Here is a 25,886-nt window from a genome sequence, read left to right on the forward strand (position 1 = left end):
TGAAGCAACTTAGTACGGATGGAATCTTAATTACCTCCTAGAAGCCCTAACCGACTTCCCAGGTAGCTCAGTGGAAATTTGCTTGCAATATCGGAGACTAGGGTTCAGTCCCTGGGTTGGGAAGATCCCCTGGAGAAGAATATCTGAATGGCTACCCACTCCAATATTGTTGCTGAGAGAATCAAAATCCCAGGGACAGAGGAGCCTGGAGGGCCATAGTCCAGTCCATGGTGTTGTTGAGTCAGACACGACTGAGCACACAGAAGCCCTAACCTCAAATGCAGTTGCTTGCAGGTTGGGGCTTTCGCATAGGAATCTAGGAGAACACAATTCAGTCCAGAGCTGCTTCTGCAGACTTTCGGTCAACCCTCCTAATTTCAGCCTCTCCTGTGTCTCCACTTCCATAGTGGTGCTATCGGTTCCTGAATCTTTGGGGGCTCTCTTGGGGGACGCGGGGTGCTCCTTGGTGGCCCCCAGCCTGCTGGCTTCAGTTTCAGCTTGTTTGGAGCAGACAAAATCGTACTTCTGCTCTGCTTGTTTCCCAGCCTGCGAAGCTGGCCTGAGGGTGTGTCCTCTTCTGTCCTCTGCTCCGTGGGCATGTGGTTGGCAGCAAACCATGGAGACTGGCTCGTGTGCTCTGCTGTTTTTCCCTGCAAAGTCACTGTTAGGACATCCTTACCAGGATGATCATGTTGCCAACAAAGATTTGTTGACAAATGAATGAAACCTCGCATTTTCTGCGGCATCTTGCCCCTGTCATTCTCTGACCCTCTTCCCAGAAGACGTGCAATCCCTCCTTCTTTCCCAGGTGACCACCCCTCCCCCCAACCTCTCCTCCCCATAGACAGTTTCCTTTGGAAGTCTGTTCCAGCTGCCATCTTCCTTCTCCTTGAATTGTCACCAACTCCCCTTCCTCTTTACCAGGTGAGCCACCAGGGAAGCCCAATTGTAGGTGGATTCTTTACCAGCTGAGTTATCAGAGAAGCCCCAGTCCGCCTGCAATGTGGGAGACCTGGGTTCGATCCCTAGGGTTGGAAGATCCCCTGGACAAGAGATAGGCTACCCACTCCAGTATTCTTGGGCTTCCCTTGTGGCTCAGCTGGTAAAGAATCTGCCTGCAATGAGGGAGACCCCGGTTCAATTCCTGGGTAGGGATGATCCCCTGGAGAAGGGAAAGGCTACCCACTGCAGTATTCTGGCCTGGAGAATTCCATGGACTGTATAGTCCTGGGATTGCAAAGAGTCGGACACGACTGAGCGACCTTCTCTTTCACGTCACCCCTCCTCTGCCCCGTCCTTCCTGTCATCCACGCTGGCTCCTCCCGTCCTGAGAAGGCCCCTCCTGACCATGCTGCCCCATGGGGCAGGGTTTCCAGCTCTTTGCTCCTTTCCCAGTCTGACTGACTGTTTCCTGGTCACTGCTGGTCTTGAGGCCTTGCCACTGCTCACCCTTCCAGCCTCTGCATCCCCAAACCCACCCTCGTTGCCAAGGTCATGGTCTTCTCCCTGCACTCAGCCCTCTTCTGGACCTCCCCCTCCACCCTCCACTCCATCCTCTCGGAGTGAGACCCTCCCTTGTTCTCCTGTGTCCATAACCTGGTAGTACATGCAGTCTTCCCTCGTGGCTCAGCAGTAAAGAATCTGCCTGCGAAGGCAGGAGACGTGGATTCGATCCCTGGGACGGGAAGATCTGCTGAAGAAGGAAATGGGCACTCACCCCTCTTCTCAACATCCCACTCCGCCCTCCACTCCATCCCCTCAGACTGAGACCCTCCCTGGGTATCTTCTGTGTCTGTAACCTGGTCCAACCAGCCAATTCGCCACCCACCTGGGAGGCGGGTGCTGGCCGTACCGACTCTCACCATCTCCCCTAGAGCTATGCCCGCAGCCGCTAGTCTGTTCTTGCGATTTCTGGTTCCGTTCACATGCACTACTCTGTCCATCGTCCTGAAGCACAGCCTCATTGTGAGGCTTCCAAGGGACTCCCCATTGTTCATGGGCCAAGTCCAACCCTTTAGCAGGGGGTCCCAGGCCCTCCGCAATGCCTGACCCCTCCTGCCCGACCTCCTCGTCCCATCCTTGACTTGAACAGAGCTAGATGGTTCATCACTTCTCAGACACACTGGGTGTGCGTTTCTAGCCCCTTAACCTAGATGACTCGCCGTCTCCCTCTCCAATTATTTCAGCTCTCAGATCCGTCAAAGCTAGAGCTCTAATCCCATCCACCAGCCCCAACCCGGGATTCCTTCTCCACATGCCCTGGCCCCCGGAGGGGGTTCAGTAACCCTTGTGCCTTCCCTCATCCCCAGCCCAAGCAGCGAACACTTTCTGAACATGTCCTGTTGGTACATGAATCCAGGGACTGCTCCGCACGGGATGAGGTCCGTGGCCCCATCCTATCTTGAGGTGTTCCTTCCTGTCCCCAACCAGGTCATCAGTTTTTATTCTTAGGTAAATCTTCCCTCCTTCCCCCAGGCTCTCTTAGCCCATCCTCAGCTGCAGAGGTGGTAGTTCAGAGCTGCAGAGTAAGGTTTGGGGCATGACAAGGCCAGATTCAAAGCCTGGCTCTCACCTGCCCTTCTGCTCACGCGGGATTCCCCTGCAGATAACACTGAGGCACTGCCACCTCCCCACAGGCCTGTGGCGTGGACAGTCACTGATGCATGGACAGCACTGGCTCTCTCCCCCAGTGGGCTCCTTCGTGCCTGGTCCCCACCTGTGTGTTCCTGTGTGTTTCCTCCCCTCCCGGACCACGAGGCCCTCAGGAGACAGGCATTGCTCTAGTCTCCTTTGGGCCCCCTGTTCCTGGCACAGAGCAGGCACTCAGCATGTGCAAATGAGTGAGCCAAGAGTCAGCACCAGGCAAACACCTGTGATCAGAACACACAGGGGACGATATTAAATATCTTGTAATAAACCATAGGGCTTCGCAGGTGGCTCGAGGCTAAAGAACATATGCCTGCCAAGGCAGGAGACTCGAGTTTGATTCCTGGCTCGGGAAGATTCCCTGGAGAAGGGAGTGGCTACTCACTCCAGTATTCTTGCCTGGACAATTCCATGGATAGAGGAACCTGGCGGGCTATAGTCTATGGGATCACAAGAGTTGGACACGACTTAACAACTAAACGATAAATACACACACACACACACACACACACACACATATACTGAGTCACTTTGCTGTACACCAGAAGCACAACACTGTAAGTCAACTCACACTTCATTCTTTTTTAAAAAATGAGTGCAATGAGCAAGCCCATAACTGGGGGTGATGGAACAACGTCTTACCAGTGATCTCTGCTCAGAAGACCCTTTAAACCATTGCCTTAATCAGTGGGATAATTAAAGTCTGCAGACCATAGGCAAATAAATTAGCAAGGATTCCAGGACTCTTTGTTAATTGCAAATAAACATTATGTATCTCGGCCACCAGGATGAAAAAGGCCATAATGGGGGTGATGAGAAGACACCGGGCAAACCTCAGAAGAGGGCCTTTTACTTGACTTTCCTAATAAATAATTCAGATTTCTGGCAAGTTCTCTTTAATTCTTGCAGTTTTGACGCTGTGAGGCAGCTTAGGATGGCATAGTAAATATAACTGTACGAACCTCCTAATTTTTTTCAGTGCATTAAATGGATAGAGTCTACATCTTTCCGTGTTAGCTAGGATGGCAATATAATCTGCCATCCCAACTAAAATAATTCAGAGTCAAAGGGGGACTGACTATTGACGAAGACCCAGGACGTAAGCATAAACCCGGCTGCCCCAGCACCCTGAAATGAGTGATTCTAATATTCCAACATTAGACTATTTACTCTGTGATTAATCAGCTCTATGCCAAGAACTGCCATGAAACCTCACAGGCAGCATGATGGAGCAAATGAAAAAATTCCTGAAAATGACATTGTTCAGTGGAGATGCCTCAAAGGAAATTTCGTCTGCCATCCACAGTGGTACTTGCATTACTGTATAGATAAGAGACGATTTGAACACTGAGTTTACCAAATGGAATGTCATTTAGAAAAAGAGAAAACCGGAAGGGTCTTGGGGGTCCAATGGATGGGACTCTGTGCTTCCACTGCCAGGCGCCTGTGTTCAGTCCCCGGGTGGGGAGCTAATAAGATACTGCACGCCGTGTGGCTGGGCCAAAAAATAAAAGGCAGGGGGTTGGAAGGAGGTCCAAGAGGGAGGGCACATTTATATACATAGAGCTAATTCACCTCACTGTGCAACAGAAACTTCCACAATACAGTACGGCAACTGTACTCTGATAAATAATTAAAATAAGAGCACTACAATTTTTAAAAGAGAAAAACCAACCAACATTGCTTTTCATTTTCCACTTCAGAGACTTCAAAATACGTACATTCTTCTGATCAATGTAAATCATTAAGAACATTTTGGAGTAAATAACCTGCTGAGGGAAAACCCCCCTAGGTTTCTGAGATAACAAGGAGTTTTCATGTCCGTTTGGATGGTGAGCCATTATCTGTGAAAGGCTCAGAAGTTCATGGCTTTGCGGCAGCATTTCTGTGACAGGATGACGACGCTGACGAGCCTGTGTGTTCTTACACAGCGCGGTCTGTCGGGCACCACTCACTCACCAGTCTGTCTGGGACAGTCTGTGCATAGGTGGTCAGGGAGCTGGGTTCACGGGCTAGGGAGACCGTGCCTTTGTAAGGCTTCCAGCCAGGGCTGAAGCCGGGGAGAGAACTAGGAAAACTCGTGTTGGTTGCTGGAGGCTGCTGCTGCTGCTGCTAAGTCACGTCAGTCGTGTCCGACTCTGTGCGACCCCATAGATGGCAGCCCACCAGGCTCCCCCGTCCCTGGGATTCTCCAGGCAAGAACACTGGAGTGGGTTGCCATTTCCTTCTCCATTGTGTGAAAGTGAAGTCGCTCAGACATATCTGACCCTTAGCGACCCCATGGACTGCAGCCCATCAGGCTCCTCCGTCCATGGGATTTTCCAGGCAAGAGGACTGGAGTGGGGTGCCATTGTTGCTGGAGGAGGAGGCATAAAAGCAGAGTGAAGAGCCGTAGCCCTGTCCCCAGGGTGCCCAGTTTCTACAGAACTTCAAAAAGGAGGCTGGTTTAGCCCAGATGAAAGGTCCTGACAGCCGTTAGCAATGGAGGAGGCAGGGACTCCAGCCGGACAGAGCGGTGGGGGGCAGTGTACGAGCTCAGAGGCTGAGCGGAAGGACATTTCCAGGAGGCCACGCAAGTGAAGCCCAGGGGCCAACCCCTGCAGGGTGTTTGGGGAATGAAAAGCAGAATGAAGGACTTCCCTGGTCATCCAGTGGTCAGGACTCCACGTTTCCACTGCTGAAGGCCTGCGTTTGATCTCTGGTAAGGGAACTAAGATCTCACAGGTAGTAAAGTGTGGCCAAAATAAATACACATTATTCTTGGGCTTCCCTTGTGGCTCAGCTGGTAAAGAATCTGCCTGCAATGCAGGAGACTCAGATTCGATCCCTAGGTTGGGAAGATCCCCTGGAGAAGGGAAAGGCTACCCACTCCAGTATTCTGGCCTGGAGAATTCCAAGGACTGTATAGTCCATGGGGTCACAAAGAGTCGGACATGACTAAGCGACTTTCCCTTTCTTCTTTTCTATATATTTTTAAAGAATGAATTGACTGAGGAATGGGGGCCTTGAAGGACTCTGGAATCCAGTCTGCACATCTTGGACTTTGCAGGTTTCTTTTTCTCCAATAAGGAAAGTAATTTGAAAACTGGGAAAAGTTTTTTTTTTGAAGTCCCTTAGGAGAAATTGTCAAGGGCCCAAGATAGGTGAGAGATAGAGGGTGGGGAAGCTTAGTGACTGCTAATCCCTTCTCCAGGTCTCCACAAAAGGTCTCAGATTTGGCCAGATGGGAGTCACAGAAAACTGGGAAGGGAAAAATGTCATGATTTTCCCCAAAGCAGAATAAGTTGGGTTCTTGAAAACAGAGATGATAAATTTTATATTAATATGGGTTCCGAGCAATAATTTTAACAGATTTTTGAGAAGCTGGTGTGAACTCACTTGGAAGGAAATGTTATTGCGAAGAGGCAAACCAAACCCATTCCCTCTTTTCATAGGGTTACCAGGCTGGATGTGCAAAGCATCGGTAAAGAGCCTTCCCAAAATCCCGAGGATGATATGGGGGAAAATAGGCTGGGTGAACAAATATTTAGGTGACGATATTTGGTTGGACAAACACATTCAGAATATTTATAATAAACAGATCGGTGGAGATACACCTGGTGAGATGTGGCTGACATAAGAGCTTCACTCCTGTCAGCCCTGCCCCTGCCATGCGCTGCTAATGCGTTTATCGATTATGAAGATGAAGGAGACTTTAATGTGTTTGCCATGCACGTTCACTGCTGTCCCAATGCTGATGTGTTAGATGCCAGATAGAAGAGTTTAAAAGATTTTGGTTGGTTAAAAGGATGGCTTGAAACCAATAAAATGACATTTTACAGGGGTAAAGATAAATCTCGTCTTTAGATTTAAAAATGTCAATTAACTCAGTAAAGGTTGGAGAAGACCCAACAGTAATTCCGTTTGACAAAGACTGGCAGAGTCGGACACGACTGAGCGACTGAACTGAACTGATAGGTTTATATTGAACAGAAGTTCAATATGAACCAACAGCATATAGCCTGGCTAAAAAAAATAAGCAAATCAATACAAACTTCAGTTGTGTCAATAGAATCATAATATCCAAGTTATATAAGGGAAAGGCCACTCGGGTCAGTCCTCTGAGGTTACTGTACCCAGGTCTGGGTACAAGGATTCAGGAGAAGGGAGTCCAGTTAGGTGGTGTGGATATCTACACGCACAAGGGGTCTAGAAACTGTCACATGGTGGACAGGGAAGAAATGGAGAACTTGACCCTGGAGTAGATGAGCGCTCCCTTCAAAGCATGTGCAAGTCTAGCGTGTGTAACAGAAAACTGATTTTGTCTCGAGGGTTCATTGATTCCTTCATTCATTCGCTCAACATTTACGACTGCCAAGTACGTTTTGTCTTGTGTCAAGCATGATGGGCATCAGAGGCATGTAATCTCCTGGGAGACGTGAATGCACACGCATGCACACACACACACACGCACACACACACTCCCAAGTTCCTCAAAGACAAGGTGGATTGACGTAAGGGATGCAATCAGGTTCCAGGAGACGTGGTGGGGGTGTAGCAGGCCCACGATGGCCTCCCAGATGGGGCAGCTTCTCTGCCAGCAGGCAGGCAGGGACTAGGGAACAGCGTGGGCAGAAGTCCAGAGCACTCAAGTGCAGGGCATGAGTGAGAGTCAGGGGTAGAGGCTGCCCAGTGCATGGTGCGGCAGCCGCGTGTCAGATGCCAAAGACAGCATTTGCGGCAGGAGCACCGACAGACTGGAAGTCCACGCGGGGACGTGTGTGCTTCATGGGGCAGGCATCAGAGAATGAAACGACATCGCTAACCCCTCTTTGGGCAAGTTAACCCTGGAGTAAGCAGAAGTGAGGAAACCTGGCCACACGGTGTTAGCACAGACAGAAGCCTCAGGACAAGGGGAAATGAAATGGACGGGGCAGAAGTGGGATCGATGCAGGACACTTTGGAAAAGATGGTTTGGAATAAAAATAACCAACCACCTTTTTAATAATTCAAGCTCGTAAACTCTGAAATGGCCCGAGCGGCCATTTGTCAGGGATGTTGCAGAAAAGTACTGCAGTGTCAGCAGGCAGGTTGGGGACCACGGAGTTTAATATTCTTTATCGATGTTAGGAATCTGTGATTAGCTCTCATTTTATGGAGTAACAGTCTTATTATGAGAAAGTATATTTATCTGTTATAATTTAGTATCAGTGGTGAATGGCTTTCTGAATCTTTGGAATACCCAGGAGGCTTAAGAAACAGAAGTTCACGGTTTCACACTTCCGGAGGCCAGAAGACCAAAGTCAAGGTGTGGGCAGGGCTGGGAAGGAAGGATGGACTCCAAGCCTCTCTCCTTAGCTTGGAGACAGCCGTCTCCTCCCTGCGTCTGCTTCACCCCATCTTTCCTGTGTGTGCGTCTGTGTCCTAACTTCCTCTTCTTACAAGGACACCAGTCCTATTGGATCAGGGCCCACCTGAGCTCGTTTTAACTCGATTGCCTCTGTAAGGACCATGTCTCCGAAAAAGGGCACGTTCTGAAGCACCAGCAGTTAGTATTTCAACATATGAAGGGGGAAAGTGGAAGTGAAGTCGTTCAGTTGTGTCCGACTCTTTGTGACCCCGTGGACTGTAGCCTGTCAGGCTCCTCTGCCCATGGGATTTTCCAGGCAAGGGTACTGGAGTGGGTTGCCATTGCCTTCTCCAGGGGATCTTCCCAGCCCAGGGACTGAACCTGGGTCTCCCATATTGCAGGCAGACACTTTACCATCTGAACCAACAGGGACTTGGCTCAGAAAGGGGATGAAGGGCACAATTCAACCCAAACCACTAACTAAAAGGCAACTTCTCTTTGCTCTTAGACTAAAACCCAAAGCCCTGTGTGTACAGGCCGCCCCAACTCCTGTCCAGCTCCCCAGAGGAGCCTTACTTGCCTGAGGCAGCACCCACTGGCTCTCTGCCCACTGTTGCTGTGTCTCCGTTCACTCCTTAGTCTAGTTCAGACCCTCCAGAGTCATGCGAAACCCCTCCTTCTGGTTTGTTTCATCACATTCACCACATTTTGCACTAACGTATTTATTTGTATGAGTATTCTATGTCACCCACAGGGAGAGATACCCTTTACCTCCCAGCTCAGCACACAGACAGTTCAGGTAAAGATCAACGCTTGAGGGGAAAACGCTTGTTATCACTATGTTCAGGGCACCCTGATATTTCCCATTTTGTTTATTTTTTTTTCTCATAGTAAAATATACACAACATAAAATTTGCCGTTTTAAGCATTTTGAAGTCCACAGTCTGGTGGCATTAAGTACATTCGCCCTGTTGGACAGCCATCACCACCAGCCATCTCCTGAACTTTGTCATTATCTCAAATGGAAACTCTGTTTCCATTAAACACCAACTCCCCTCCCCCAGTCCCCTGCACACCATTCTATTGATACTTTCGGGCTCCATGAATTTGACTCCTCTGGGGACAATGGCACCCCACTCCTGTACTTTTGCCTAGAAAATCCCATGGACAGAGGAGCCTGGTAGGCTGCAGTCCATGGGGTCACTAGAGTCGGACACGACTGAGCGACTTCACTTTCACTTTTCACTTTCATGCATTGGAGAAGGAAATGGCAACCCACTCCAGGGTTCTTGCCTGGAGAATCCCAGGGACGGGGAAGCCTGGTGGGCTGCCGTCTATGGGTTGCAGAGAGTCGGACACGACTGAAGCGACTTAGCAGCAGCAGCAGCAGCAGCAGGAGACCTCATATAGGGCTTCCCAGATGGTGTTAGTGATAAAGAACCTGCCTGCCAATGCAGTAGACACAGGAGATGTGGGTTTGATCCCTGGGTCAGGAAGGTCCCCTGGAGGGGCGCATGGCAACCCACTCTAGGATTTTTGCCTGGAGAATCCCATGCACAGAGGAGCCTGGCAGGCTGCAGGTCATAGGGTCACAAAGAGTCAGACACAACTGAAGCGACTTAGCACTCACACATGCAGGGACCTCATGTAAGTAGAATCGTCCAGCGTTTGTCTTTTTGTGACTGGCTTATTTGACTCAGCATAATGTCCTTGAGATTCATCTGTGTGGTAGCATGTGTCAGAGTTTCCTTTCTTTCTTGAGTACATCATATTCCATTGTATGGATAGACCACATTTTATCTCTTCCTTGATCCATGGACAATGGGGTGCTTCCCCGTTTTGGCCGTTGTGAATGATGCTTCTGTAAACATGGGTGTACAGACATCTGTTTGAGACCCTGCTTTCAATTTCTTTGGGTATACACCCAGAATGGAATTTTCTGCTTCTCTTTTCTTTTATTTTAATTATAGTTAATTCTGTTTCAAAGTGCTGATGTGACTTTAACTTCATAACACTTGCAGTTTAGAACGCACTGTGTTTTTTGGTGCTATATCCCCATCCCCAAGCATGGTGTCTAGAACTGTAGAACTATTTTTGGAGGAATGATGAATTAAAGTATAGATGCACAGGCTCTCCATTTTGGGGTAATTTTTCTTTATTACTTTTCCATGAATAAAGGCTACAGAGCTCCCACTTTTCTTTCTTTTTTCACATGTTGTACCAATGCTGCTATTAATGTCATGGAATGCTATGGTTATATTGTCCTAGATAGCATACATCATTTATTACAACAACAATATGTTTTGGACTCGGGCCATAAATTATCTCAAAATGATGTGGAATAACGGTCTGTTAAGATGTTTGGGCGCAAAATCTCACATTATTAATTAAGTTTTCAGAGATTTTTTTCTTGAACTTTCTCTTTTTTTTTTCCTCCACAGATCTTTAAAAAATGCTGTGTAGATTATACTTAGTTGACTGAACATGCATGTCCTTGTGATTATACTAAAATTTGCTTTTGTTACAGTAAGCTTTTACCATTGAGGGGAAAACCATAGCAGTTGAATACTCTAGGTTAAGAGGGTAATAATGATCTTCATCATCTCAGAGCAGTGGGCTGTGTTCTTGTTATTTGTCATTTTGTTCCATCGGAAGTAAAATCCTCTAAGAAAATCTCCAGCTCAATTTTTCCCCTGTTCCACTTCTGAATTTTCTTTACTCCCCAACCTTTCTGCTTTGGGGCCACCGGATATCATATCTTTCACATTATAAATCAGGAATGCTAACCATCTTAAAGAGAATCATCTTTTAATTATTTATTCATGATTATCCCTTCCTTTCCAGAGAATGCCACACATTAGTTTCTAAACACTAATTATCCAAAGTATCCGAAAGTATAAAATCTCAAAGTGGAGAAGCAAAAGTATAAAGGTCAGACTGGAAGGGGAGAAAGATGGGAAAAGAGAAAACAGAAGCGCCAAGTTCAAATGTGCACCTGTGTTAAGTTCCAGCCTTCAAAAGCCCCAGCCTTCAAAAGCCCCTCTCCAGGAGGGAGGCAATATATAAAGTTATGACTGATTTGCATTGCTGTATGGCAGAAGCCAACACAGTTGTCAAGCAATTTTCCTCCAGTTAAAAAATAAATTCAAAAAAAGCCCCAGCACCTGCCTTTGGGATGCATAGGGTCCGGCCTTACTGGGTCGGGGTAGAGGCTTCATGTAACTCTTCTGCCACCTCTGCCCTCTGTATTTGGCCTCTATTTCTTTTCTCTGTCAAAGTTCTGAAACGTGCATCTACGAGCATTCTCCTTTTCTTTTTTTGAGCATTCTTAATGATTTACACTGATCAAAAGAATTTACATATTTCGCATTGTCTGAAGTGGAAATTTAAAGGCAATATTGATCATCTTTTCTCTCTTTAAATTTTAGCCCTTTTATTTTTTGACTGTACTGTGTACCTTGCAGGATCTCCATTCCTCAACCAGGGATCAAAGCCATGCCCCCTGCAGTGGATATGTGGAGTCTGTATCACTGAGCCACCAGGGGAGTCTCTATGTGCTCTCCTTTTGATGTCTAGCAGCTCGGCTCCGGTCCCCACTGCTTCACCAAGATGCTCCAAGTCACCTGGGGACCCTCTACCCCCAGATCGAAGCCCTTTGCCTGGGCTCATCCCCCTTGACTTGTCCAGCAGAGAACCTTGTGGAAAGGCCCACCTCTGTGCAACTTTCTGTGCTCTTTGCTTAATGAGACAGCCCACTAAGCTGATGTCCTGGCTCTCAGCTCCTTCGGAATTTCCTTCTCTCCTCCCTTTCCCAGGCTCTGTCCAGCTCCCTTCCCACCCTCCATCCTCTCCTTTAGAGTATTCCTGCCACAGCCTCTTTGCAGACAATTCCCACTTCTCATTCTTTCACTGGCCAGCTGGTCTGCATCCCCAGTTGCTACAGGGCATTTCTAGTGGGAGGTCTGCTGTCCTCCCGTGCTTGGCCTTCCTGCCTCTCCAGCTGCATCGTCCTAGAGCAGGTTCCCTCCGGCCCATCCCTCAGCTTCTTTCTTCCCTCTGACTGTCCGGGCCCTGAGTGCTCCTTTCCAGAGAGCTGCAGACACCCTGGGGTGCTCTAGCTCCAGGCCCTGGCCCTTGTGGTCTGATTCACACTCAGTTCAGTTCAGTTCAGTCGCTCAGTCGTGTCCAACTCTTTGTGACCCCATGGACTGCAGCAGGCCAGGCCTCCCTGTCCATCACCAACTCCCAGGGTTGCTCACACTCATGTCCATCGAGTCAGTGATGCCATCCAGCCATCTCATCCTCTGTCGTCCCCTTCTCCTCCTGCCTTCAATCTTTCCCAGTATCAGGGTCTTTTCCAATGAGTCAGCTCTTTGCATCAGGTGGCCAAAGTATTGGAGTTGCAGCTTCAGCACTCAGGCTCATCTCCAACACTGCTGGTGTCAGCCACCTGCTGGCGTGCAAGCCTCCTGCCTCCCTCTGTCTCCTGCCGGGTCTGGCTCAGGCTGCTCTGCTGGCTCTCTCTTAGCTCAGGCCACTCTCATTTCCCCACTGTCTGAATACAGACTGTCCGCTCACAGCAGGTCAGCCCTAGGGCCTATCAGCAGCCCCTGCTGCTTGCTTCCTCCACAGTCATTAACCCTGTCCTTCCAACCCCAGGTCACAGTTAAACCCACAGCACCTGTGGCCCTTGAGGGTCATGCCACCACCCCACCCCATTCCATCCCCATCCCAGTGTACTTTTCCTCTTAACAATCCCTGTGGGCTTCTGTTCCTGGTCTCCTTGACCAGGATGGGGCTCAGCCTTTCCCGTCCGTCCACAGCATCTAATGCCAGTCCTGCTAACCTATGTGCCAGGCACAGAGCAGCAGGGTCCCATCCCTGCCCCTGCCCTCTGCTTTTGCAAAGAGAGGTCCCCATCCACCTCTGAACCCCAGCCAGGCCCCCAGGTTTTCCTAATAGTAACTTTTTACTCAGTTCTCATTTCACCTACTTGTGTTCAACCTTGAGCTTCTCTGGAGTCTCAGAGAGTAAAGAATCCGCCTGCAATGCGCAAGAGCTGGGTTCAATCCCTGAGTTGGGAAGATTCCCCTGGAGGAGGGCATGACAGCCCACTCCAGTATTCTTGCCTGGAGAAGCCCATGGACAGAAGAGTCTGGGGGCGTACAGTCCGTGGGGTCGCAAAGAGTCGGACACGATTGAGAGATCAAGCACAGCACAGGAGCTAATACCTACAACCGGAAACCAGTAAGAATTGAACACGTAAGTGAATTGTAGCTACTGTGTAACCAGGAGCAAAAATGTTACACCGTCTGGACAAAGTCAGTTCAGTTCAGTCCAGTTCAGTCTCTCAGTCGTGTCCGACTCTTTGCGACCCCATGAATCGCAGCACGCCAGGCCTCCCTGTCCATCGCCAACTCCCGGACTAAGTCAGAGGATTGTCAAACTCACACTCTCTCTCACTTGTCACGTGCGAGCATCTTCACTTCAGTCCACGGTCAGTGACTGGCACATATGCGCAGGAACTGGAAACATTACAACCCCGTGGATTTGTGCGTTTCTTTCTTTCTGTGGTACTTTGTCCCGACTCCCTGTCTCTCTGAGATAGAGTAAGTAGAGATTTCCATGGGTCCTGTAACAAGTTAACAAGTGTATCATGTGACAAATCTCCCCGCCACCCCAGGGGCTGATCAGGGGTGGGAGGGACCCCGGGAGATGTTTTAGCTCGCCTTAAAGACCCCGACCTTTCCAGCCTGACATCTGGAGGGCTCCTTTTGGACGTGGGAAGCCGCACCGGTTGGAGCCGAGTCACCAGCCCGGCGCCGATTCTCACTCGAGGCAGGGCCTGGCCGCGGCGGAAGAACGCGCGGAGAGAGGGGCGCGCCTGGCAGGACGTGGCCAAAAGTGGAGCTGCTCCGACGTGGACACCCGGCCGAGATGGGCCCGCGAGTTGTCCATGTTTGGTCCTGGAGCCGCCTGCGGGGAGCGCGGGCGCCGGGGCCGCAGGAGGGGTTGCCCCAGCCGGGGCCGGGGGTGGGGTGGGGTGCGACTCCCCAGCTCCCCGCGCGCCCCCTCCCGCGCCCCCACCGCCGCCGCTTCGCCTTTGTCCCAGCGCGCCCCCTGCCCAACCCCGGAGCCGGCGGCCGCGCCGGGAGGCGGGGCCCGGCCGCGGCACCCCCCGCCCCGGCCGCGCACCGCCCTCGGCTCCCCAGCGCCCCAGCCCCGCCCCGGCCCCGCCCGGCCACGTCCCCCCGCCGAGGCCGCCCCCTGGCGGGCGGAGCGGGCGCCCGGCTCGCGCGGCCGCGGCGGCGGGCCCGGGGTTGCCATGGTAACCGGCGGCGGCCGCCGCCACGGCAGGGCCGGCCCCAGCGCCAGCGCCGGCCGCGGCTCGGCGCGGCTCAGTGTGGGGGTGATCGGGCGGCGGCGTGGCCGGGCCGGGGGAGCGGGCGCTGCCCGGCGGCCTCAGCATGGAGGACGGCTTCTCGAGCTACAGCAGCCTGTACGACACGTCCTCGCTGCTCCAGTTCTGCAACGGTGAGGAGGGGCGGCGGCCGGGGCGGGCCGGGGGGCCGCGGCGCGGAGCGGGCCGAGGGGCGAGGCCGGGGCGGCCGGGGAGGCCGCGCAAAGTTGCTGCGGAGGGGCGCGCGGTTCCCGCCGCCGCGGGCGCATTGTGCTGGGCTGCCGAGCCCCCGGGCCGCCCGGGCCTCGCTGCTCCCCCGCCCCCGCCCCCGCCCCGGCGCGGCTCGCTGCTCCCGGCTCCCGGCTCCCGCTCCGGGCTCCGGCCAGTGCGCTCAGGGAGCGGCCGGTCCCGGAGAGACCCGCGCGGGCGCACCGGCCGGGCAGCGCGTGGGGAGGCCCGGGCGTCCCGGGGCTCCGCGGGGACGTGTTGCTTTCTGCTTCCAAACTCACATCTGTTTGGAAATGTCTGGAAGAAGAACTCGGAAAACACATCACTTAATAACAAAACGCTCCTTCGATGATGTGCGCAGTGGTTGCTGCGCATGGACTCAGATCCATTCCGTTCTACTTTGATGAAACCATCAACACTTTCATGCAATCTAGAGCTGTTTAAATGGACAGGCAGAGTGAACCGGGCTTCAAAGTGTTTCGACTGTTTACGGGGTGATACTTTTGGGGTTTTTTGTTTGTTTGTTTGTTTACAGGGAGGAAATAGTAATAGCTATCAATATGGCATCTTTAAAAATTATATAAAATCTTAACGTTTCAAAGATGTTAGTTTCACTAGTAGGGTTGAAAAAGATGGTCACAGCAGACTGCATGGTTTATCAGAACCATTCACGCACAAAAGTTAACCATACAATTTTTATATGTTGGATTTATTGCTTTATTAGAGGATCTCAGAAACTTGTTAAAGAAAAAAAAATCGTGTATTTTCTAGAATGTGCCTCTAGTACAGGTGGAATCATTTGGAATTCTAGACGCTTTGACGGCTTGAGCAATTTATTTTGCAGTTGTATTTGTGATTTAGGCGAATATCTCTAGTTATTCGACACCTGTTTGCAAATAGGAGGTATTAGCCTTGGCAATTAAGATCACCGGGTTGATTCATCCTTTAACCTCTGGCGAAATTTATCATCTTTTTCATGGGAGAGTATACAGTCTTATAGTTTTGGCAGCTTGTAATTTTCATGTTAATCACATGTGAGCCTTCATTAACTTGTAATGGCCTCTTCAGCAGAAAGGATGAAAGTTTTTGCTCTCCAAATTTAACAAGAGTTTCAGAGCTGAAGGAGGATAGAATGTATTTGGTGCCCTTCTGGCCATTGGAATTTCTTATATGTAGTTGAGAGTCATGGAAACGGTTTTATCCTCCACAACATTAAGTAGATATTTGAGCAGTTGTTTAGGGGCTGGTCATGTTGCTTCTAAATAGCAGTTCAGTCATAAAGTTGGGCATCTATTCATGAACATTCTGGATTTCTGCCTTTTCTTATTGTGTGTCAGAAATATTGGTAAGGAATTTTACTGGTAAGTGTCTAGAAGAAAGTAAAAACCAGATTTTATATTGTATAGCTAACAGTTTAAAGAAAAATGACTTTATTATTGAAGCATAGTTGATTTACAATGTGTTAAATTCTGCTGTACAGCAAAATGGCTCAGCTATACACATATATCTATTCTTTTTTTATATTCTTTTTCTTTATGGTTTTTCTGAAGATACTGAATATGATTCCCTGTGCTACACAGTAGAACTTTTGTTGTTTATCCACCCTGTATATAATAGTTTACATCTGCTAATCCCAAACTTGCCATCCATCCATTCCCTACCCATGTCCCCATAGGAAAACAATGACTTTAAAATAGCTTAGAAACAAGCAATAAGAGCAATTCAAAATACAACTGAATCGTAACAGTTAAATTACTTTTCTTTACAAAGCTCTTAGCTCTGTGCTTTTTTTTTTTTTTTTCGGTTACCTTATGAATAAAGTTTAAAGCAAGAATGGTCTCTGAGGTAGAAGTGAGTGTCACACTGGTGATGTTTTAGGCACCAGATGTTTGGATGAGAAATTATTCATTTTAAGAGGCCTTTGCTAAGTGAAAATATAAATGAGTACAACCCAATTAATGACTATGATGATTCAATGAAAGCAGTGGATCACAGGAGCACCATTTCACCAAGCATTAAATTAAACATTTGGGTATTTTATTGGCTACAGTGAAAAAAAGTTCTTTTTGAATTAGAGATTTCCATGACAATGGCAGGACTACACCACGCAGAGATGAACCCATCCGTGTTCACATGTTGAGCAGACTGCATGCTTTCGACAGTGACGGGAACCAAAAAGTCATAGCTGTTTGTTAGCTTCAGAAAATACCTCCCATACTTGCTGTTTGGATGACTGCCACAGGTAACGTCTTCCTGGTGCGATCAAGATAGAAGTTAGTAATAAACGTGAAAAGGAAGGAAGAGAAAACGTTGTTCTGATGAGTTAAGTCTCTAGTTTCCCCTGTATTTTTTCCCTTACTGTCTCTTGTACTTAATTTGTAATGGATATTAAATGTCAACATAGGCGGTATCTAGCCTCATGAAAAGACTATCCATGCTCCTTTTAGATACTGGCTGTCTCACTTCAGTAGGAAATGTGTGCAGTGTTTTTCTCTCCGAAACTGTTTAGGACTCTGTAAAGTGAGCTAGAAATCACAACCTTCTGTCCGCCTAAGAAAAAACGACCATAGTTGGAAAGTGGACTAAAGCCGTCATTTATAAGCCAATTTCCTGTTTGGGAAATACTTGCCACCTTTTACTCCATTTTTTCTTCAAACCCTTCCTTTTGCATAGGAGGAAACTGAGGCTCAAAGAGATTTTTCTAACTGTATAAGGCCACACAACTAGTAAGGCTTGGATACCGGTATGAATTCTTTTGGTTTGTTTTAATAACAGCTATTGAGAGAGATAATTCACATTCTATAAAAATTCTGTCTTTTTAAAGTATACAGTTAAGTGGCTTTTAGTATATTCACAGAATTGTGCGTGCATCAACATTGTCTAATTTTAGAACATTTTCATCACCACCCAAGAAACCCCAGCACCCACTAGGTTGTATTCCCCACTGCCCTGGCCCTTTGGCAACACCAACCTATCTTTCTGTCCCTCTGGATTCTGAATATTCAGTATAAATGGAATCATACGTGTGGCCTTTTATCTGGCTGTTTTCACTTAGCACAATGATTTAAGGTTCACCCATGTTGTAGCATGTGTCAGTACTTCATTCTTTTTATGGCCAAATAATATTCTGTTATATGGGTTCAGTTCAGTTCAGTCGCTCAGTCGTCTCCGACTCTTTGCGACCCCATGAATCGCAGCACGCCAGGCCTGCCTGTCCATTACCAACTCCCGGAGTTCACCCGGACTCACGTCCATCAAGTCAGTGATGCCATCCAGCCATCTCATCCTCTGTCATCCCCTTCTCCTCTTGCCCCCAATCCCTCCCAGCATCAAAGTCTTTTCCAATGAGTCGACTCTTCGCACGAGGTGGCCAAAGTACTGGAGTTTCAGCTTTAGCATCATTCCTTCCAAAGAAATCCCAGGGCTGATCTCCTTCAGAATGGACTGGTTGGATCTCCTTGCAGTCCAAGGGACTCTCAAGAGTCTTCTCCAATACCACAGTTCAAAAGCATCAATACTTTGGCGCTCAGCCTTCTTCACAGTCCAACTCTCACATCCATACATGACCATAGGAAGAACCCTGCTTTATGTCTCTGTTCACCAGTAGATAGGCATTTGGGTTGTTTCTACTTTTTGACTGCCATCAATAATACTATTAGGAACATTCATATCCAGGTTTTTGTGTAAACATATGTTTTCATTTCTGTTTGGTTGATGCCTAGAAGTAGGGCTTCCCTGGTGGCTCAGATGGTAAAGAATCTGCCTTCAGTGCATGAGACCCAGGTTCAATCCCTGGGTCGGGAAGATTCTCTGGAAATGGGTATGGCAACCAACTTGAGTATTCTTCCCTGGAGAGTTCCATGAACAGAGAAGCCTGGCAGGCTCGAGTCCATGGGGTCGAAAAGAGCTGCACGTGACTGAGTGACTAACGCACTTTCACACTTACCTAGGAATAGAATTGCTGAGGCGTATGGTAGCTCTGGTTTAACATTTTTGAGGAACTAGTCTGAATTTTTTGAAATCTAAACATCAAGCAGTCCATCCTAAAGGAAATCAGTCCTGAATATTCACTGGAAGGACTGATGTTGAAGCTGAAACTCCAATACTTTGGCCACCTGATGCGAAGAACTGACTCCTTGGAAAACTCTGATGCTGGGAAAGATTGAAGGTGGGAGGAGAAGGGGACAACAGAGGATGAGATGGTTGGATGGCATCACCGACTCAATGGACATGAGTTTTAGCAAGCTCTGGGAGTTGGTGATGGACAGGGGATGCCTGTGCAATCCATGGGGTCGCAAAGAGTTGGACATGGATTGAGCGACTGAACTGAACTGAAACATCAAGCTCTTTTTATTATACCTTGTTGGTATGAGACTGGGGAGTCAAGAAACTGGATGAAAGAGGGAAGGAAGTGGGTGGGAAGAACATACTGTTGCTATTTCATTTCTGTGAGTCACTTTGGATTCTTCCATCAATCACAGTTCTTCAAAAGAAGTCAGTGTACACGTTGGCTTAGTTGCTGTAGGTTACAAGAATTTCAGAGTTTCAGGGGACTTAAGGGTGATCTCATCTCATGATTTACTTTCTTAAGCCTCTGAATGTTTCGTCAAAGTACAGCTCACCCAGGAACCCAAATGTCAGGCAGATAAACCACGGGGAGCATCCCCCGCTGAACTCGGGGAGAGGGTAGTGTCTCTGGTCCTCCTTGCCTGTCCTGTCATCCCCTGATTCCATTCACCCAGCCCTCCAGGGCTTGAGATCTCTGTTCCAGAGGTTATTCAACCCATGGTTGAGCAGTTCCAAAGAACGGGAAACTCACTATCTCTGCATGCAGTCCATTCCTTCTTTGTGTGATTCAGACCGTCAGTTGCTAAAAGCAGTCAAAATTTGGCCCAAGTTCTGCTCCTTGGGTCCCTAGGAAATAGGTTTAATCTCTTCTCTATGTACTAGGTCATCCCATGTTTGAAGACAGTCATGATAGCTCCTTCTCAGGTCTGATTCCAGCTAAACATTACCTTTAAAAAAAGAAATCCTCACAAGACACAGTTTTAGACCCTTCATTATCCTGGTTGCCCAGTCCATACTTCTTTTCTTTTGTCTGTATGCCTCTCTGGGCTTCCCTTGTGGCTCAGCTGGTAAAGAATCCGCCTGCAATGCTGGAGACCTGGGTTCGATCCCTGGGGTGGGAAGATCCCCTGGAGAAGGGAAAGGCTACCCACTCCAGTATTCTGGCCTGGAGAATTCCATGGACTGTATAGTCCAGGGGTCGCAAAGAGTCGGACACAACTGAGCAACTTTCACTCACTCACTTATATGCCTCTTTAAATTTGACACAGCTGAATATCTGCGTATTCCAAGCGCGGTTTTTAAATAGAGCAGAGTAGAGCTGGATACTTCACCTCCCTTGTTCTAAAGTCTATACTTCTAATAATGTAGCCCAAGACCATATTAGTTCTTTTGCTTGCCATTTCACCTTGTTACCTTTTATTGGTTTTCACCTAAAATTCTTGTCTGTTTTACATGTATTGTGGCTAACCCCCTATTTTCCCCATACTTTCCCCTTTTCTTTTTAAGGGGGAATTTCCTTTTTTATTTTAGGGGTAATTTCCTGCAATACAGCATAATTGTAATCTGTATCGTAATGCTGTAAATACTCCCAACACTTATAAAATATTTCAGTGTTATAACAACATGGAAGTTGGTCATTGCCTTAAAGGTTATGATTCTGGCTGATAGCTTTTTTTTCTGTCTTGCCTGGAAAGGTGCTGTGAGAGATCTTCCCATGTTCCTTTCTACAGCCTATACATGGCTCAGCTCCCACTTCTGATGTAACTGGACTTCCCCTGCAGGTGCTACTTGTTAATAACCACAGCCTGTCAAGTCCCTGCTCCCTCCTGCTCCTTCCTGCTCCCTCCTGCTCCCAGTGACATTCTGAAGCCACTGCAGTAATCTTTTGAACTTCGTTGTCATTGTTCACTTGCTAAGTTGAGTCTGACTCTTTGTGACCCCAGGGACTGCAGCACACCAGGTTTCCCTGTCCTTCACGATCTCCCAGAGTTTGCTCAGATTCATGTCCACTGAGTCAGTGATGCCATCCAACCATCTCATCTTCTGTCATCCCCTTCTTCTGCTCTCAGTCTTTCTTAGCATCAGAGTTTTTTTCCAGTGAGTCAGCTCTTTGCATCATGTGGCCAAAGTGTTGGAGCTTCAGCTTCAGCATCAGTCCTGCCAATGAATATTCAGGACTGATTTCCCTTAGGATTAACTGGTTTGATGTCCTTGTAGTCCAGGGCACTCTCAACAGTCATCTCCAACACCACAATTGAAAAGCATCAATTCTTCAGCACTCAGCCTTCTTTATGTTCCAGCTCTCACATCCATACATGACTGCTGGAAAAACCATAGCTTTGACTCTGCAGACTTTTGTTGGCAAAGTGATATCTCTGCATTTTAATATGCTGTCTACCCACTCCAGTACTCTTGCCTGGAGAATCTCATGGATGGAGGAGCCTGGTGGGCTGCAGTCCATGGGGTTGCGAAGAATCAGACACGACTGAGTGACTTCACTTTCCCTTTTCACTTTCTTTTTTTATTTTCTTTTTTTTAACTTTACAGTATTGTATTGGTTTTGCCATATATCAACATGATCCGCCACAGGTATACACGTGTTCCCCATCCTGAACCCTCCTCCTCGAAGGAAATGGCGACCCACTCCAGTGTTCTTGCCTGGAGAATCCCAGGGACGGGGGAGCCTGGTGGGCTGCAATCCATGGGGTCGCTAAGAGTCAGACACGACTGAGGGACTTTACTTTCACTTTCACTTTCATGCATTGGAGAAGGAAATGGCAACCCACTCCAGTGTTCTTGCCTGGAGAATCCCGGGGACAGGGGAGCCTGATGGGCTGCCGTCTTTGGGGTCGCACAGAATCGGACACGACTGAAGCGACTTAGCGGCAGCAGCAGGTTGGTCATAGCTTTTCTTCCGAGGAGTGCTTTAAGCGTCTTTTAATTTCATGGCCACAGCTACTGCCATTTATTTTTCTAGTTATGAAATGAAAACTTGTTTTTATTTCTAAGCATTTATATTGAGGGAGTTAAGAATACTTTATTTAAAATCTTAGAAATATTTTGGCATCTTTGATTTTGTTAACTCTGATTCTGATAGAATTTTCATGTTGGCAAATAGTTGGGTTTGAAACAAGGTCAAGGAACTCGTGTGAAGAAATCACTCTGAACTGAACAAAATGAAGTCTTTTCAAACCTCATGTATTCTTCTGTGGTGGCTGAGGACTGAGTTAGATTTTGTCTGTTAGCAAAATCCAAAGAAAATAGTTTTTACAGGAAAATGCCAAGTAAGCACCCATACTAAGTGAGAATTTTTAATTGGTATACTTGATATTCTGGCAGGGAATCTATTTTATAGCCAAACCACAAGCATTTATGACATTATAAACAAACCCAGGCATTCTGATGGAAAGTTCACCAAACCAGGCTTAAAAGTAACTATCAGTCAGTTCTTGTTAATTTCTGAGACAATATAAGCTTTTTCATATAGTCTCTTAAAAAATAAACATTTTAGTTGAGTGGAGAGTGGATAAAAAAGAAATAACATCTTTGTTTCTACTGTCAAAGTCTGTTCGAGCTATAAAACTAGAAGCGTGAAAAACTTAATTACGGTAGCATTGAAAATTGAACATTAAAGCTTTGCTTTTAGTAGCAAAAACAGCTTCTCTAAGGACTTAAAACCAATGGTATTTTGTGCCACTTACAAAAGTCTCTTTCAGGAAAACTGTAATTATTCATCTTTAAAATCCTAGCTTATTAATTGAGGATTTCTAGGATTAGCAAAATGTTTTAAATGCCACCAGACACATGGAAAACTTTTTTAAAAGTATGCTGCAAATTGTAAATGGCATGTAAGTATTATCAATATACTCTCCCCACCAAAGCGTCATGTTTTTCTCACTAGATGTTTGATATGTAAGTTTAATATTCTGCTGACAGCTGCATGTTTGTTTCAATGTCGTGTGGGACGGGGGCTATCTTATATGCCACCCGGAGCTGGTACGTACCCTCTTTGGTTTCCTGTAAATAAATAGCTCTTTAGAAGATTTTCATTCTTTAAAGTATTTATTTTCCAATCAAGAATTAGGTAGACATACTTTCAGTTTTGTTTCCTTTCAAGCCCTATCTTTATTGGAAAATACTATTTGTGGGGAAAGCTACATTTTTACAAGAGTACTTAGTTGTGTCTTAAAATGCAGTAGCATATTTATCCTGCCAGCTTTCTGGAAAAGATTTAAACTCGCTGTCTTTAATAAACTATCCTCTCTGTGAAGGCGCAGATTTGACCATTAGCCTTGGATGATGCAAGAGGCTGGGATCGCTGAGCCCAGAGCCTGCCCCAGGTGGGGAGTTCCACAGGAGACCTTGGCTGCCTGCAGAGCAGGGAGAACAGAGGAGCCAGGCTCTCGGGGTGGTGTCTCAGTTGTGGCGAGTCCTTGCGGTGGGGTCCAGCACTGGCTGTATCCTTCATTCTGTGCCCTCTGGAGGGGAAGGCATCATTGTCCTGGACTGCAAATTATTCCCACAAAGAACCTTTCGCGGACAATGGGCAGCTCACAGTTAAGGATAATGAGGATAGAGACGATCAGACGAGTATTCATGGAGAGAGAGGCCTTTAAGTTCACTTGGCAGATGGAGGCAGTTTCGAGTGTGTCCCTACAATGTGCCGAGGACAATGAAAAATGTTGAAAACATGTCCTCCCTAGAAGCATCAGTTTTCCCTCAGCAGTGTCCTGCGTGCGTCTTTCCCCCGGCCTCCCATCTCCACGGGAGAGTTCTCCTCTCCCACGGATCTCATCGTTCCTGCCCCCACTTTACTCAGACCCCGGTCAGTGCTCATCTGGGGTGTGTTGTAAGGGCAGCGGCCCCAAACTAGCCTTTCCACCTCCGGTCTCAGCTCCTTTTTCTTACTCAACACGTGCTTGAGTACCCACCGAGCTCCTCACTACGCAGGTCTAAGGGTTCCAGCCACACGAGGGGTCCACGTGGCCCTGGCTTTTAAAAGGAAGCGTGCGTTGCCCTTCAGGAGCTGGACGCTCAGCATCGTGTTCTCGGTCAGTTGTTTAACGACCCTGGACATAGATGGTGCTGAGAAGCAGGCTCAGGAGAGGGGCCGGGCATGGGACCCAGAAAGGCCTGCGTGAGCTTTTCCCTGGGGAGTGGAAGCCATTCACCCACAGGGGCGGGGAGAGGGCAGGAAAGAACATTCTAGACTGGGTGTGAAGCCCTGGGCGGGAAAGGACCTTTTTGGAAACTGAAAGTCTTCCCCCGAGAGAAAGAGAAATGGGACAGAGTTGAAGTGAGGCGGGGAGTGTCCTGTGGGGCCTTTGGGCCACATTAGGAGTTTGGTCTTATTTCTGGGGAGCAGAGAGAATGTGGTGGAGAATTTTGAGGCGATAGAGTGACATGGTCAGATTTTCAGGGAGTTTTGGAGACTGCCTCTCCCCACAGTGCAGAGGAGGGGCTGGGGGGGCTGCTGAGGGCGAGAGGGGGGCTCCCCATGAACCTGGGGAGAATGGTGGCGATTCCCACCAGAGGGCTGCTTGGGGGCTGGCCGCACCTGGGCTTTGGCCTTTACAGGCAGGAGGAGGAGGAACTGAGGATGCCTCCCGGGCCCCTGACATGTCCGCCCAAGTGAGTACCACAGGCCAAGCTAGAAGGAGCTGGAAGGGCGGACAGGCAGACAACGGTTCAGCTGGGGCTTGTGGGACCTAAAGCCGAGGGGCTGACTGGCTCGTGGGAGGCAGAAACCGGAGCCAGAAGATGTCTGTCCTGGAGAGGAGATGTTTGAGAGCCATCAGTATGTAGATTGGGGCTTCCCTGGTGGCTCAGGTAGTACAGAACCTTTGTGATGCAGGAGACGTGGGTTTGATCCCTGGGTCGGGAAGATCCCTTGGAGAAGGAAATGGCAACCCACTCCAGTATTCTTGCCTGGAGAATCCCATGGATGGAGGAGCCTGGCGGGCTACCCGTCCATGGGGTTGCACAGAGTTGGACATGACTGAGCGGGTAACACTTTGACACTTCACACTTGCAGTGTATAGATGGCACCAGAATGCATGGCGAAGGTGAGCTCACTTAAGGTGGAGTTAGAATACTCCTTCTGAAAGATCGATCTGAGCCAGGAAACTCCCTCCTGTTGGAAAGTCTTCAGGGTCTCCCCACCTTTCTGGCACACAAGGCCCCAAGAGGCGGCTGCGTGTCTCAACTCCCAGGTGCTTCCCCAGCCACCACCACCGGCTCCTGAGTCTGGTGAGGGGGTCCTTTCTTGGTGGCCACTAAACCTCTGTCATCACCATGATCCCAGAGGCCTGTCACGGTGATTTATTTTCAGATCTCCCGTTAGACTGTCACCCTTTTCCAGGCAGAGGCTGCCGGTGGTCGTGTTTGTATTTTTTTGCTCCTCAGCAGAGTCTGCACCTGGTGGGTGTCCTGATGGCTGTTGTGGGCTTGTGAAATATACACGCACTGGTCAAAACACCTCACCTGTAACGCATATGCTAAATCAAGGTTAAGTAGGTGCCACTTCTACATATCCTTGAAATAATGTGTGTGTGTGTGTGTGTGTGTGTGTGTGTGTGTGTGTGTGTGTGTGTGTGTGTGTGTATAATGAGGAAGGCATGGCAACCCATTCCAGTGTTCTTGCCTGGAAAATCCCACAGACAGAGGAGCCTGGTGGGCTACAGTCCATGGAGTCGCAAAAGAGTCAGACACGACTCAGTTGACTGAACAACAACACGAGGTGGTTTCATAGGCTTAACACAAATTATATTCAGCCAGAGGAATTGACCCAGTGAAGTAGTTCTTGGCAATATCAACATTTTTAGCCATAAAAAAGGATTGAACTGTCAAATCAGCCCCCCCCCAAATTATTTTGTGTAACAAGAATTTTTACCATTCTTACACAAATATGTTCCAGTCGAGCAGTTGCTTAGAGTTGTTGTTGTCATTGTTTAGTTGCTAAGTCCTGTCTGACTCTTGTGACTCCGTGGCCTATAGCCCATCAGGCTCCTCTGTCCATGGGATTCTCCAGGCAGGAATACTGGAGTGGGTTGCCATTTCCTTCTCCAGGGGATCTTTGCACTCCAGAGATTGAACCTGAGTCTCCTGCGTTGGCAGGCGGGTTTTTAACCATTGAGGCACCAGGGACGCGCTGGTAGAGTTAGGAGTGTCATCTATCGCATGCCTGTGCATAGTAGCCCCGCTTATGGTGTCGCC

General features: G+C 48.3%; 1 protein-coding gene and 1 long non-coding RNA gene across 7 annotated transcripts in view; one reads left to right on the forward strand and one right to left on the reverse strand.

Annotated features, from left to right (window-relative positions):
- Window positions 1–25,886, forward strand: part of EML1 (EMAP like 1) — a 201,020-nt gene that overhangs the window by 46,916 nt on the left and 128,218 nt on the right. For 5 of the 6 annotated variants that reach the window (XM_070775693.1, XM_070775694.1, XM_070775695.1 and 2 more), the window contains exon 1: window positions 14,351–14,509. The exons of the other annotated variant lie outside the window; for it this stretch is intronic. In XM_070775693.1, the coding sequence (XP_070631794.1) occupies window positions 14,443–14,509 (67 nt within the window). In that variant the 5' untranslated portion in view covers window positions 14,351–14,442. Of the gene's footprint in view, window positions 1–14,350; window positions 14,510–25,886 lie in introns of those variants that run through there. 6 annotated transcript variants of the gene reach the window in all.
- LOC139178255 (uncharacterized) lies at window positions 8,147–14,103 on the reverse strand. Its single transcript, XR_011562705.1, has 3 exons — window positions 13,720–14,103; window positions 13,427–13,607; window positions 8,147–13,206 (listed from the first exon to the last, which is right to left on the reverse strand). It is a non-coding gene; the product is annotated as an uncharacterized lncRNA (long non-coding RNA).

The sequence above is a fragment of the Bos indicus genome, chromosome 21 (genome assembly GCF_029378745.1).
Source record: "Bos indicus isolate NIAB-ARS_2022 breed Sahiwal x Tharparkar chromosome 21, NIAB-ARS_B.indTharparkar_mat_pri_1.0, whole genome shotgun sequence".
In the NCBI taxonomy this organism is placed as follows: domain Eukaryota; kingdom Metazoa; phylum Chordata; class Mammalia; order Artiodactyla; family Bovidae; genus Bos; species Bos indicus.